Source organism: Pelobates fuscus, chromosome 13 (genome assembly GCF_036172605.1).
Source record: "Pelobates fuscus isolate aPelFus1 chromosome 13, aPelFus1.pri, whole genome shotgun sequence".
Lineage (NCBI taxonomy): Eukaryota > Metazoa > Chordata > Amphibia > Anura > Pelobatidae > Pelobates > Pelobates fuscus.
The window spans coordinates 107,361,585-107,374,907 of record NC_086329.1 but is presented as its reverse complement, the minus strand read 5'-3'; the positions used below and the strand labels follow the sequence as shown (position 1 = coordinate 107,374,907).

General features: G+C 41.7%; 1 protein-coding gene across 1 annotated transcript in view; it reads left to right on the top strand.

Annotated features, from left to right (window-relative positions):
• Positions 1-207: 207 nt before the first annotated feature.
• Positions 208-13,323, top strand: part of PLEKHO1 (pleckstrin homology domain containing O1) — a 42,419-nt gene continuing 29,303 nt past the window's right edge. Inside the window, exons 1-2 of the mRNA XM_063439196.1 lie at positions 208-399; positions 2,736-2,882. Coding sequence (XP_063295266.1) covers positions 373-399; positions 2,736-2,882 — 174 coding nt within the window. The 5' untranslated portion in view covers positions 208-372. The remainder of the gene's footprint in view (positions 400-2,735; positions 2,883-13,323) is intronic.

Here is a 13,323-nt window from a genome sequence, read left to right as displayed (position 1 = left end):
CCCCCTCAGCATCCTTCCCAGTCTCCCCCCCAGCTTTGGGGGAGGGGGATAAACGAGAAACAAAGGAGAATCCCTGACATTCTGAATGCCATTGACTCCCCACAGAGGGCGCCAGTGAGCAGAGAGAGCTCTGCCGGGAGGGGGCTGTCACACATTGGACATGTCTGTGAGTGTGTTAAAGAGGCTTGGCTGCACTGGATGAGAGAACATCCTCTGTCTGATCTCCAAACTAGGAGCAAGGCTGCAGCCAGGGGACATAGACAGCTTCCTACCCAGTCCCCTGCTGGACATATCCCCTCTGCCTGGAGGAGTGGACCCTCTCTCTGCCTGCTGACTGTGGCCTCCACATCTCTCAGCCTACACTGCTGCAGGATGAAGAAAAATCTGTCTGCAAAGAGGGTAAATCACCATCTCCTTCCATTCTGATTCTTTAAACAGGCAGGCTGGGGTTGGCTCTCTGGCAATGGTCTGCTCTCTGCAATGCTACTGCACACAGCAGCTTAGAACTGGCCTGTTATTCTCACTGTGCTATATGTAACAAAATGTATCAATTCTGCCATAAATTCTACAATATATAATACAATGTATACATTATGCAATACAATGTACAATATATAATACAATGGATCCATTCTGCTATACATTATACAATATGTAATATAATGTGTCATTAGGCTATGAATTGTAACATTCTGTTATACTGTGTATCATTGTGCTGTATATTGTATCATTGTGTTATATATATAGTATCATTTTGCTATACAGTGTATCATTGTGCTATTTATTGTATCATTGTGCTAGATATTGTATCATTGTGCTGTATATTGTATAATTGTGCTGTATATTGTATAATTGTGCTATACAGTGTATCATTGTGCTGTATATTGAATCATTGTGCTATATATTGTATCATTGTGCTAGATATTGTATCATTATGATATACAGTGTATCATTGTGCTATATATTGTATCATTGTGCTATACGTTGTATCATTGTGCTATACGTTGTCTCATTGTGCTGTATATTGTATCATTGTGCTGTACGTTGTATCATTGTGCTATACGTTGTATCATTGTGCTATACATTGTATCATTGTGCTGTACGTTGTATCATTGTGCTGTACGTTGTATCATTGTGCTGTATATTGTATCATTGTGCTGTATATTGTATCATTGTGCTGTATATTGTATCATTGTGCTATATGTTGTATCATTGTGCTGTATATTGTCTCATTGTGCTAGATATTGTATCATTGTGCTAGATATTGTATTATTGTGCTACACGTTGTATCATTGTGCTATATGTTGTATCATTGTGCTATACGTTGTATCATTGTGCTATACGTTGTATCATTGTGCTATACGTTGTATCATTGTGCTAGATATTGTATCATTGTGCTGTATATTGTATCATTGTGCTAGATATTGTATCATTGTGCTAGATATTGTATCATTGTGCTAGATATTGTATCATTGTGCTATACGTTGTATCATTGTGCTAGATATTGTATTATTGTGCTACACGTTGTATCATTGTGCTATACGTTGTATCATTGTGCTAGATATTGTATTATTGTGCTACACGTTGTATCATTGTGCTATATGTTGTATCATTGTGCTACACGTTGTATCATTGTGCTATACGTTGTATTATTGTGCTATACGTTGTATTATTGTGCTATACGTTGTATCATTGTGCTATACGTTGTATTATTGTGCTATACGTTGTATCATTGTGCTATACGTTGTATCATTGTGCTATACGTTGTATCATTGTGCTATACGTTGTATCATTGTGCTATATATTGTATAATTTGCTAGATATTGTATCGTTTTGCTGTATATTGTATCATTGTTCTATACATTGTATCATTGTGCTGTACGTTGTAGCATTGTGCTGTATATTGTATTATTGTGCTGTTTATTGTATCATTGTGCTATACAGTGTATCATTGTGCTATACAGTGTATCATTGTGCTGTATATTGTATCATTGTGCTAGATATTGTATCATTCTGCTATACGTTGTATCATTGTGCTATATTTTGTATAATTTGCTAGATATTGTATCATTGTGCTATACGTTGTATTATTGTGCTATACGTTGTATCATTGTGCTGTATATTGTCTCATTGTGCTCCATTTCCCAGCATGATATGTCGCTTTCCATCCCACTTTGTGTATACTTACACTTTATAGATTTATAGTCATGTATGATGCAATGTGTGTTAAACTGCCTGCATTCAATGCCTTCACTATATATACACATAATGCCGTTTCTTTATATACATCTCACACATGTGAGATATATCTAGAAAATGTTAAAAGTCAAGATACTGGAATATGTGGAACTGATGCATGTAATTCAGATTTCCTGTTTCCTGTATCCATATTAACCGTGTGTATATTATATACGCAAGTCAGATCTACACATATAAATCTAAACATGCTTATATGAGTGTTGCATATACTGAATTTTGTGTATTTATTGCACACACTGTGCAGGGGCTGTGACAGACACTAAGTCCCTACAGAAGCCAAGCTTGGCCTTGCTGTGTAATGTAATGAAGTAGATTGGATTGTGGTCATAGTTTGTCTCAGCCTCCTGACCTTATCACAGCTTCAGACACAGGCCTTGCCCCCTGCTGGGGATGGGATGGGAAGGGGGGGGGCAGCCTTGTGGATTATGGAATATTTTTACTAAGACTCTTTTTTTTTTTCATTGTAATCCGTACAGGGGCCATTAGAAGGGAGCCAGCCCCCCAGTCAGCCAGAGAAAGTGGGATGGATCCGAAAATACTGCGGAAAAGGGATCTTCAGGGAGATCTGGAGAAACCGATATGTAGTTATTCGAGGGGATCAGCTGTATATGTCAGAGAAAGAGGTAACATGCGCTACTTCTATGTGTGCATCAATATCAACCACTGTATGGTCTATCTATTATGGGCGTCTGGTTCTATGTGTCTAAACGGCAGGTGTCTGTATCTATATGGTCGATGTATCTTTATGGTGGGTGTCTGGGTAGATGTATTTTCATGGTGGGTGTCTGGGTAGATGTATCTATATGGCGGGTGTCTGGGTAGATGTATCTATATGGCGGGTGTCTGGGTAGATGTATCTATATGGTCGGTGTCTGGGTAGATGTATCTATATGCTCGGTGTCTGGGTAGATGTATCTATATGGTCGGTGTCTGGGTAGATGTATCTATATGGTGGGTGTCTGGGTAGATGTATCTATATGGCGGTGTCTGGGTAGATGTATCTTCATGGTGGGTGTCTGGGTAGATGTATCTTCATGGTGGGTGTCTGGGTAGATGTATCTATATGGTGGGTGTCTGGGTAGATCATGATGTATCTATATGGTGGGTGTCTGGGTAGATGTATCTATATGGCGGTGTCTGGGTAGATGTATCTTCATGGTGGGTGTCTGGGTAGATGTATCTTCATGGTGGGTGTCTGGGTAGATGTATCTTCATGGTGGGTGTCTGGGTAGATGTATCTTCATGGTGGGTGTCTGGGTAGATGTATCTATATGGCGGGTGTCTGGGTAGATGTATCTATATGGCGGGTGTCTGGGTAGATGTATCTATATGGTCGGTGTCTGGGTAGATGTATCTATATGCTCGGTGTCTGGGTAGATGTATCTATATGGTCGGTGTCTGGGTAGATGTATCTATATGGTGGGTGTCTGGGTAGATGTATCTATATGGCGGTGTCTGGGTAGATGTATCTTCATGGTGGGTGTCTGGGTAGATGTATTTTCATGGTGGGTGTCTGGGTAGATGTATCTATATGGCGGGTGTCTGGGTAGATGTATCTATGTGGCGGGTGTCTGGGTAGATGTATCTATATGGTCGGTGTCTGGGGAGATGTATCTATATGGTGGGTGTCTGGGTAGATGTATCTTCATGGTGGGTGTCTGGGTAGATGTATCTTCATGGTGGGTGTCTGGGTAGATGTATCTTCATGGTGGGTGTCTGGGGAGATGTATCTATATGGTGGGTGTCTGGGTAGATGTATCTATATGGTGGGTGTCTGGGTAGATGTATCTATATGGTGGGTGTCTGGGTAGATGTATCTATATGGTGGGTGTCTGGGTAGATGTATCTATATGGTGGGTGTCTGGGTAGATGTATCTATATGGTGGGTGTCTGGGTAGATGTATCTTTATGGTCGATGTCTCGGTAGATTATCTATATGGTCGATGTATTTGGGTGTCTGGGTAGATGTATCTATATGGTGGGTGTCTGGGTAGATGTATCTTCATGGTGGGTGTCTGGGTAGATGTATCTCTATGGTGGATGTCTGGGTAGATATATCTATATGGCGGGTGTCTGGGTAGATGTATCTATATGGTCTGTGTCTGGGTAAATGTATCTATATGGTGGGTGTCTGGGTAGATGTATCTTCATGGTCGGTGTCTGGGTAGATGTATCTTCATGGTGGGTGTCTGGGTAGATGTATCTTCATGGTCGGTGTCTGGGTAGATGTATCTTCATGGTGGGTGTCTGGGTAGATGTATTTTCATGGTGGGTGTCTGGGTAGATGTATCTATATGGCGGGTGTCTGGGTAGATGTATCTATATGGCGGGTGTCTGGGTAGATGTATCTATATGGTCGGTGTCTGGGGAGATGTATCTATATGGTGGGTGTCTGGGTAGATGTATCTTCATGGTGGGTGTCTGGGTAGATGTATCTTCATGGTGGGTGTCTGGGTAGATGTATCTATATGGCGGGTGTCTGGGTAGATGTATCTATATGGCGGGTGTCTGGGTAGATGTATCTATATGGTCGGTGTCTGGGTAGATGTATCTATATGCTCGGTGTCTGGGTAGATGTATCTATATGGTCGGTGTCTGGGTAGATGTATCTATATGGTGGGTGTCTGGGTAGATGTATCTATATGGCGGTGTCTGGGTAGATGTATCTTCATGGTGGGTGTCTGGGTAGATGTATCTTCATGGTGGGTGTCTGGGTAGATGTATCTATATGGTGGGTGTCTGGGTAGATCATGATGTATCTATATGGTGGGTGTCTGGGTAGATGTATCTATAGGGTCGATGTATCTTCATGGTGGGTGTCTGGGTAGATGTATCTTCATGGTGGGTGTCTGGGTAGATGTATTTTCATGGTGGGTGTCTGGGTAGATGTATCTATATGGCGGGTGTCTGGGTAGATGTATCTATGTGGCGGGTGTCTGGGTAGATGTATCTATATGGTCGGTGTCTGGGGAGATGTATCTATATGGTGGGTGTCTGGGTAGATGTATCTTCATGGTGGGTGTCTGGGTAGATGTATCTTCATGGTGGGTGTCTGGGTAGATGTATCTTCATGGTGGGTGTCTGGGGAGATGTATCTATATGGTGGGTGTCTGGGGAGATGTATCTATATGGTGGGTGTCTGGGGAGATGTATCTATATGGTGGGTGTCTGGGTAGATGTATCTATATGGTGGGTGTCTGGGTAGATGTATCTATATGGTGGGTGTCTGGGTAGATGTATCTTCATGGTCGGTGTCTGGGTAGATGTATCTTCATGGTGGGTGTCTGGGTAGATGTATCTTCATGGTCGGTGTCTGGGTAAATGTATCTTTGGTGGGTATCTGGGTAGATGTATCTTCATGGTCGGTGTCTGGGTAAATGTATCTTTGGTGGGTGTCTGGGTAGATGTATCTTCATGGTGGGTGTCTAGGTAAATGTATCTTTGGTGGCTGTCTGGGTAGGTGTATATTCATGTTTTCAGGGTCCATTTTTAAGGTAAAAGAAACACACCTCCTGGTTTACAAGCCTAGTATTGTATCACTATTAAATATCACTATTTAACAGGCCATTTAATGCCCCCACCAGGAGGATGATTGGATGGATAGTTGGTCACAAATGTGCAGTAAAAGTTGACATGTGCGCCTGCTTTTTGTTTGGCAATGATTTGACTGGGGATGCTGGGGATCCTAAAGGCATACGTACAAGGAAGAGATGATACATTAGGGCTAGAGGACGGGAACTCCCTGCTACTGTATTGGGGGGAGGAGGGGTCACATTATAAGAATCATGTGACCGCCCTATCATATTAGGACCAGATTCCGGAGAGTCACAGTATAAAGACCATGTGACCTCCTAGCAGTCACATATAGATTTGGAGGAGGTGGACATATGAGCCGTTGTATATGTTATTAAGGATCTATTTCATTTTAAACACAGTGATATATGTGATCTTTTTAGTGAATATTTTCATTTGTTGTTTAACGAAGCAGTATCACGTCACAGTGTGTGCGATAGAATAGCCTAATTTGTCATAATGTTACCATCCTGCATGTTTATCTCCAAACAGTGCTATTAAATCTAATCTCTCCTGGATGTGTTTTAGAACCTGCAGTGTCTGGTATTATCTTATTGGAGGGAGGGCTGTATTACATCCGTTATATCCATAGAAATTGGGGTGTAATTCAATTTATACAGAACTGTGACATTTACTATAAAATATTCAGCCTTTGACTATAATCAAGTTGGAGATGTTTTCACCCCCAAAAACACTTATTTTAGCTTCAAATTTGCAATTTGCTCCTCAATCCGCTAGAATTTGGTGTTTAGTGAATAAGCCCTTTTTATATCAGGTTTGCTGAACGTCTAGTACTGAGTCAATACTGATAAAAGCTGGCCGTTATATATGACTGAATACACAATGTGTTTGGTACCCCTGTAATGGGTGCACAGTTTATTTTCCCTTAAATTAAGGTTCTATAAAGTTAATTTGTCTGATATGCAGGATCAGAGAACGGGGGTTACACTGTGTATCCACAGCCAAAAACTCACAAAAACTGCCGAGCTTCCTTTACTAAATTCGAAAAAATAATTTTTAGATTTTATTCCAAATTAGCCAAAAACTTCACGTTTAAGATGGGTCTAAATCTACTTCTAGCTGTTGCAACTTGAGTTTTAAATCAATTCACTCGGACTGAATGGACTGCATTTAATGAATATGTTGAACTATTTTCTGTGACCTTCGGGGTGCCGAGCGACGGTGGGAGTTTGTCCCTTGTGCCTTTTGGGTTAATGATATGTTCAGCAATATATTACCAATCTCCTGCGAATGTAATAGATTTCTAGGGTAAGATGCACTTTAAGGCAATGCAGAGAAATGTAGATTTCAAATAGTTGTTGATTCTTTTTATATATTTGATAATTTTATTTTTATTGACAAATTGTGACAAATTGTGTCTTATATACATATTTTTGTCGGGTCGTGCTAAATCTAAGCTTAAAGTCATGTGACACAGTTATAGGCCATTGATAGGTTAAAATTGTTCATGGGATCTAACAGACGCATGTCCTGTATAAATCTATAGACATTAAATATGTCCACATTAATGCATTGCTTACTGCATTGAACATGTTTGTAAAGTCCCTTTGTCCAGTGTCTGTTTATGGCTTTGTCTTGTTAAAATAGCATGTTGAGTTCATTGTCCTGCGCCACAGTTTATGTTGGCACGCTAGCAATAAGTCTGTGTGCGGCATAGTTGAACTCGTGTATTGGTTTCCTGAAGATGTTGGTGATATTATTAATATTTAGATGGTGAATGTTCGTGCATACGCTCGCTATATAGTGACTGGTAAAACGGCGCTTTCTAACAGCGTGAAATGTCAGGGATTCAAAGTAAATTGAAAATATTATGACAAAATAGCAGGACCGAGAGCAAAGCTGACATTAATTGTTCCACTCCAGGTATTTTTAACTAAAATGGGAAATCCACTTAGAATTTCTGATAATTCACACATTGGTAAATAACGCTGATGGTGTATGGTGACCCCGAGGAGAATATTTCATTCCTTATTAGATTTGTTCTATCAGATTAAAAATGTGCATTACAGAACGGGTTAATAACAAGTGAGAACTCTGATTAAATGTTATTTATTATATCCACAAAGCACACATAGCTACAACTAGTTTAATCATTCGTTCTATAACATGTACCATTTCTGCTGGGAGGCTGTTCTGTGCATCCACCACTGTGGTAGAAAAAAAAACCACTCACTATTGTTCATTCTGTGATTTTATCCACTGCTCAGAAATTGATTTATGCAACAAATCACAAATTACGGTAGAAAATGAGACCATTCTGTGATATCAGACGTCACTGATCTAAGCCAAACCAAGGCTCTTGTTGTGCCGCGAGCTTAATGAAATTAGTATATTTCTTGTTATTGTATAAAGTCCCGGATATATTATCTTGTAGTCTTATGCCAATATGCGCTTTCTTCGTAATATCTGCAATGTTATTCAAGTGTTTCTGCAAATGTAGGAACTGTCCCACCTTATGGACCTTCCTACCTTCCTAAAAGCAAAATCAGGATGTTAAATAGCGGCGAGTGCTGAAGTAGAGTGGTTAGTTCTGCAAGCTGTATAAATGGAACCCTTGATCAATTGATAAAATGAAAAACATGTGGGTTTTTTTATTTTTATAAATCTTGCTTTTTAGGTGGGAAGTAGTAGATACATTTAATGGTGGCTGAGTAGAGGTGGTAGGTGCAAGATGATCCTGGAATTCTAAAAACCCAGATGTACCTAAACGGCTGTTGGTTCATTGACAGAAATGATTTAGGGAATCAGGATATTGTTTTACCGTGGCAATCATGAAACTTTGGATGAAATGGTTTTGCATTATTTATGGTGGTTTGGGAGATCGACGTGAGTTGTCCGATTCCGATAAACATTCCCAGACACACAGGATAAAGACGGATAGTTCGTTCAGACCCTGCGCTGTGTCCTGACCTAGACAATGTCAAAACAATTCTACGTGTTTCACGAGAACCGTTGGAGATCAAATTGCTCAGCGAGTTTCCTTACTTGTAGGAAGGGGATTGATTATTTGGCTTGTTATAAGTGAAGTGGTTAACCCCATTTCTCCTGGAAACATGCCACAGAGGGGAGAAATGATTTCAAAGAAGCTCCGTAGCTTTAACTTCGCCAATTAAATGGAAGGTGTGGAATTATAAAAAAGTATAAATCTAAACCCTTGAACTCCCCTCCCCCCACCACCTAAAATACATTTTAAAAAGTGTGCGATATCCCTAAAACTCGCCCGTGGGGTGTATACATTAGCTGACGTCCAATATAGATAAGCAGAGTTTACAATTAATAAACCGGATAGTGACCCGGCTGCCATATTGTTGTGACCAGCAACTCCCATAATCCTCTGCAAGAGGAGGATATTTTTGTAACAATTGTTGTCACCAATGAGTCTAATTGTGAAGGATAAATTCCTAGGTTTGCGAATTGTCATGGCGACACAAAACGACTGCAAGTTGTTGGAGCAGCTCTGAGTTTTGTCTCGTTTGTTTCATTAGGATCTTGGAAATACTCCCTTAATTTAGGGAGCTCCCCCCGTGCCTGTTAATTGAGCGGCTACACAAAATTCTGAAACGTTTTTCTCATTGAGCTCCATTTCTGACGGGTGCAGATGGTGTGAATTAGGCCTTAAATATTGTTAAAGCTGATTTTTTTTTCATCAGCCCTTGTTAGCAGACTACGGCTTAATTCAGGTTTATTTAAAGACTTCATAAGTAAAATATCAAAAACAAATATCATTTTAATAGCCGCATGGGAATAAAAAAACTCAACCGATCTTCCTGTAGTCTCTTGGAAAACAAGATGGCGGCCTCCGGTTACCCTAAATTCCAGATTTCAACCTTCTCTAAAATCACTGCAGCTCAATAAATCCAAAAAGGATGGCAGCGGGAGACTCTGCGCATTGTTTAAAGCCAATAGTCCTCAGAGAATATTTGGGATTTATTGACGTCCTTTAACACTAGAGCATTTGCGTTTACGGGTTTTATTTAAAGAGGGATATTAATAAACCTGAACCGGCCACACTCATCGCTGCAACACTTTGAAAATATCCGTTCAGTTCACCACATTCTCTTCCTGTTTGCTGGGGGACGACTTCACCCATGACCAAATTGCAAAATTCGTGCAAAAGAATAACCAAACTGACTAAAGACGGGGAATGTTAGCAAGTCATCACCTCATAGCTAAATGTTGCAATTCACATGTCCGTCAAGGTTTAATGAATAAAGCATGTTTGGTTTTTGTCCCTCTGCTAGTTGCCCTATTTAATAGATGGAGTGTATCCGGTTACGGTAATATGAGAATGGCTTCAGAATGGGAATTTCAGATGAAGGAAAATAAATAAATTTTCTTGCTGGGAAACATGTCTGTAAATTCCTAGAAACCCAGAAATGGATTTAGCGCATTAACCCATTCACTCCCAGATAGCGGACGCTATCATTACCAGTCTGAATTTCCAATGAGTAGAATCTCCAGCCAATTCTGCCATTTTGGATTGATTCTCTTTGATTCCGGGACAAAACATAGCCAATTTCAATGCTGTTAATGACTGTGGGGTATATTCATCTATTAGTGAATGGTAAAATCTAGGCTAAGCTAGCCAAGCTGCGACAAGAGCGGAGTTGGAGAATTGTTCAAGATCAGCTATTTGTGTCTAATATCAGGGCGAATTGGGTGCCGCGGGCAGTGGGGAGACCAAAGATCTCCCTCTGCTGTGTCGCCCGCAGGGCCGGCGCTCTAATAGAGACTATAATTGGTCTCTATCACCTGCACTGTATCAGAGCGATGTTACGGATTACCACAGCAATGCTCAGATACATTTCCCAACACCGGAATATGTACATCTCCCACCGGACCACCAGGGATCAGGACTCCCCCCTCCCTGGCCAAAGGTAGGCACAGACTCCCACTGCATCCCTTATCCTTCCCACTATAAACCCTCTATGCCCCCACTATTGTCCCTATCCCTCCCTTTAGAGACACTATACTCCCACTTAATCTCCTATTGCCCCACTGCAGCCCAAAATACCTTACAACAAGCAACCGCGCGCAGACATACAACCCAACAAGTAGCATTCCCACAAACATACAACCTCACAGGCAGCATTCCCACACACATACAACCCAACAAGCTGAATTCCCACAAATATACAACCTCACAGGCAGCATTCCCACAAACATACAACCTCACAGGCAGCATTCCCACAAACATACAACCTCACAGGCAGCATTCCCACAAACATACAACCTCACAGGCAGCATTCCCACAAACATACAACCTCACAGGCAGCATTCCCACACACATACAACCCAACAAGCTGAATTCCCACAAATATACAACCTCACAGGCAGCATTCCCACACACATACAACCTCACAAACAGCATTCCCACAAACATACAACCTCACAGGCAGCATTCCCACATACATACAACCTCACAGGCAGCATTCCCACAAACATACAACCTCACAGGCAGCATTCCCACACACATACAACCTCACAGGCAGCATTCCCACACACATACAACCCAACAAGCTGAATTCCCATAAATATAAAACCTCACAGGCAGCATTCCCACACACATACAACCTCACAAACAGCATTCCAACAAACATACAACCTCACAGGCAGCATTCCCACATACATACAACCTCACAGGCAGCATTCCCACAAACATACAACCTCACAGGCAGCATTCCCACACACATACAACCCAACAAGCTGAATTCTCACAAATATACAACCTCACAGGCAGCATTCCCACAAACATACAACCTCACAGGCAGCATTCCCACAAACATACAACCTCACAGGCAGCATTCCCACAAACATACAACCTCACAGGCAGCATTCCCACAAATATACAACCTCACAGGCAGCATTCCCACACACATACAACCTCACAAACAGCATTCCCACAAACATACAACCTCACAGGCAGCATTCCCACATACATACAACCTCACAGGCAGCATTCCCACAAACATACAACCTCACAGGCAGCATTCCCACACACATACAACCTCACAGGCAGCATTCCCACACACATACAACCCAACAAGCTGAATTCCCATAAATATAAAACCTCACAGGCAGCATTCCCACACACATACAACCTCACAAACAGCATTCCAACAAACATACAACCTCACAGGCAGCATTCCCACATACATACAACCTCACAGGCAGCATTCCCACAAACATACAACCTCACAGGCAGCATTCCCACATACATACAACCCAACAAGCTGAATTCTCACAAATATACAACCTCACAGGCAGCATTCCCACACACATACAACCTCACAGGCAGCATTCCCTCAAACATACAACCTCACAAACAGCATTCCCACAAACATACAACCTCACAAACAGCATTCCCACACACACATACAACCCAACAAGCTGCATTCCCACAAACATACAACCTCACAGGCAGCATTCCCACACACATACAACCTCACAGGCAGCATTCCCACAAACATACAACCTCACAGGCAGCATTCCCACACACATACAACCTCACAGGCAGCATTCCCACAAATATACAACCTCACAGGCAGCATTCCCACACACATACAACCTCACAGGCAGCATTCCCTCAAACATACAACCTCACAAACAGCATTCCCACAAACATACAACCTCACAAACAGCATTCCCACACACACATACAACCCAACAAGCTGCATTCCCACAAACATACAACCTCACAGGCAGCATTCCCACAAACATACAACCTCACAGGCAGCATTCCCACAAACATACAACCTCACAGGCAGCATTCCCACACACATACAACCTCACAGGCAGCATTCCCACAAACATACAACCTCACAGGCAGCATTCCCACAAACATACAACCTCACAAACAGCATTCCCACAAACATACAACCTCACAAGCAGCATTCCCACAAACATACAACCTCACAAGCAGCATTCCCACAAACATACAACCCCACAAGCAGCATTCCCACAAACATACAACCTCACAGGCAGCATTCCCACAAACATACAACCTCACAAACAGCATTCCCACAAACATACAACCTCACAAGCAGCATTCCCACAAACATACAACCTCACAAGCAGCATTCCCACAAACATACAACCCCACAAGCAGCATTCCCACAAACATACAACCCCACAAACAGCCTCCACTCCTATACAGCCTCTCCCAGGTCTGTCTCACTCATCATCCAACCACCTACTTAGTCACATTCAATCATACCCCAAACTAGTCGTATAACTTTGGGCGAACATGCCATATACACATACATACGCAAATACAGCAGCATAGAAACACAGGAAGCAGAAATTAGGGACTGTCCTAATCAAACCTCAGACTCTTGGCTGGTATGCCTGTTTTGTTTTCCGTTGTTGAGCGTAAAGATGCACATTTTGTCCAGAGACATGTAGGAGGCTGGGTTATCTTAGTATATGTTACGATGGAGAGCAGGGCTTAATTCATTTATGAATGCTTCG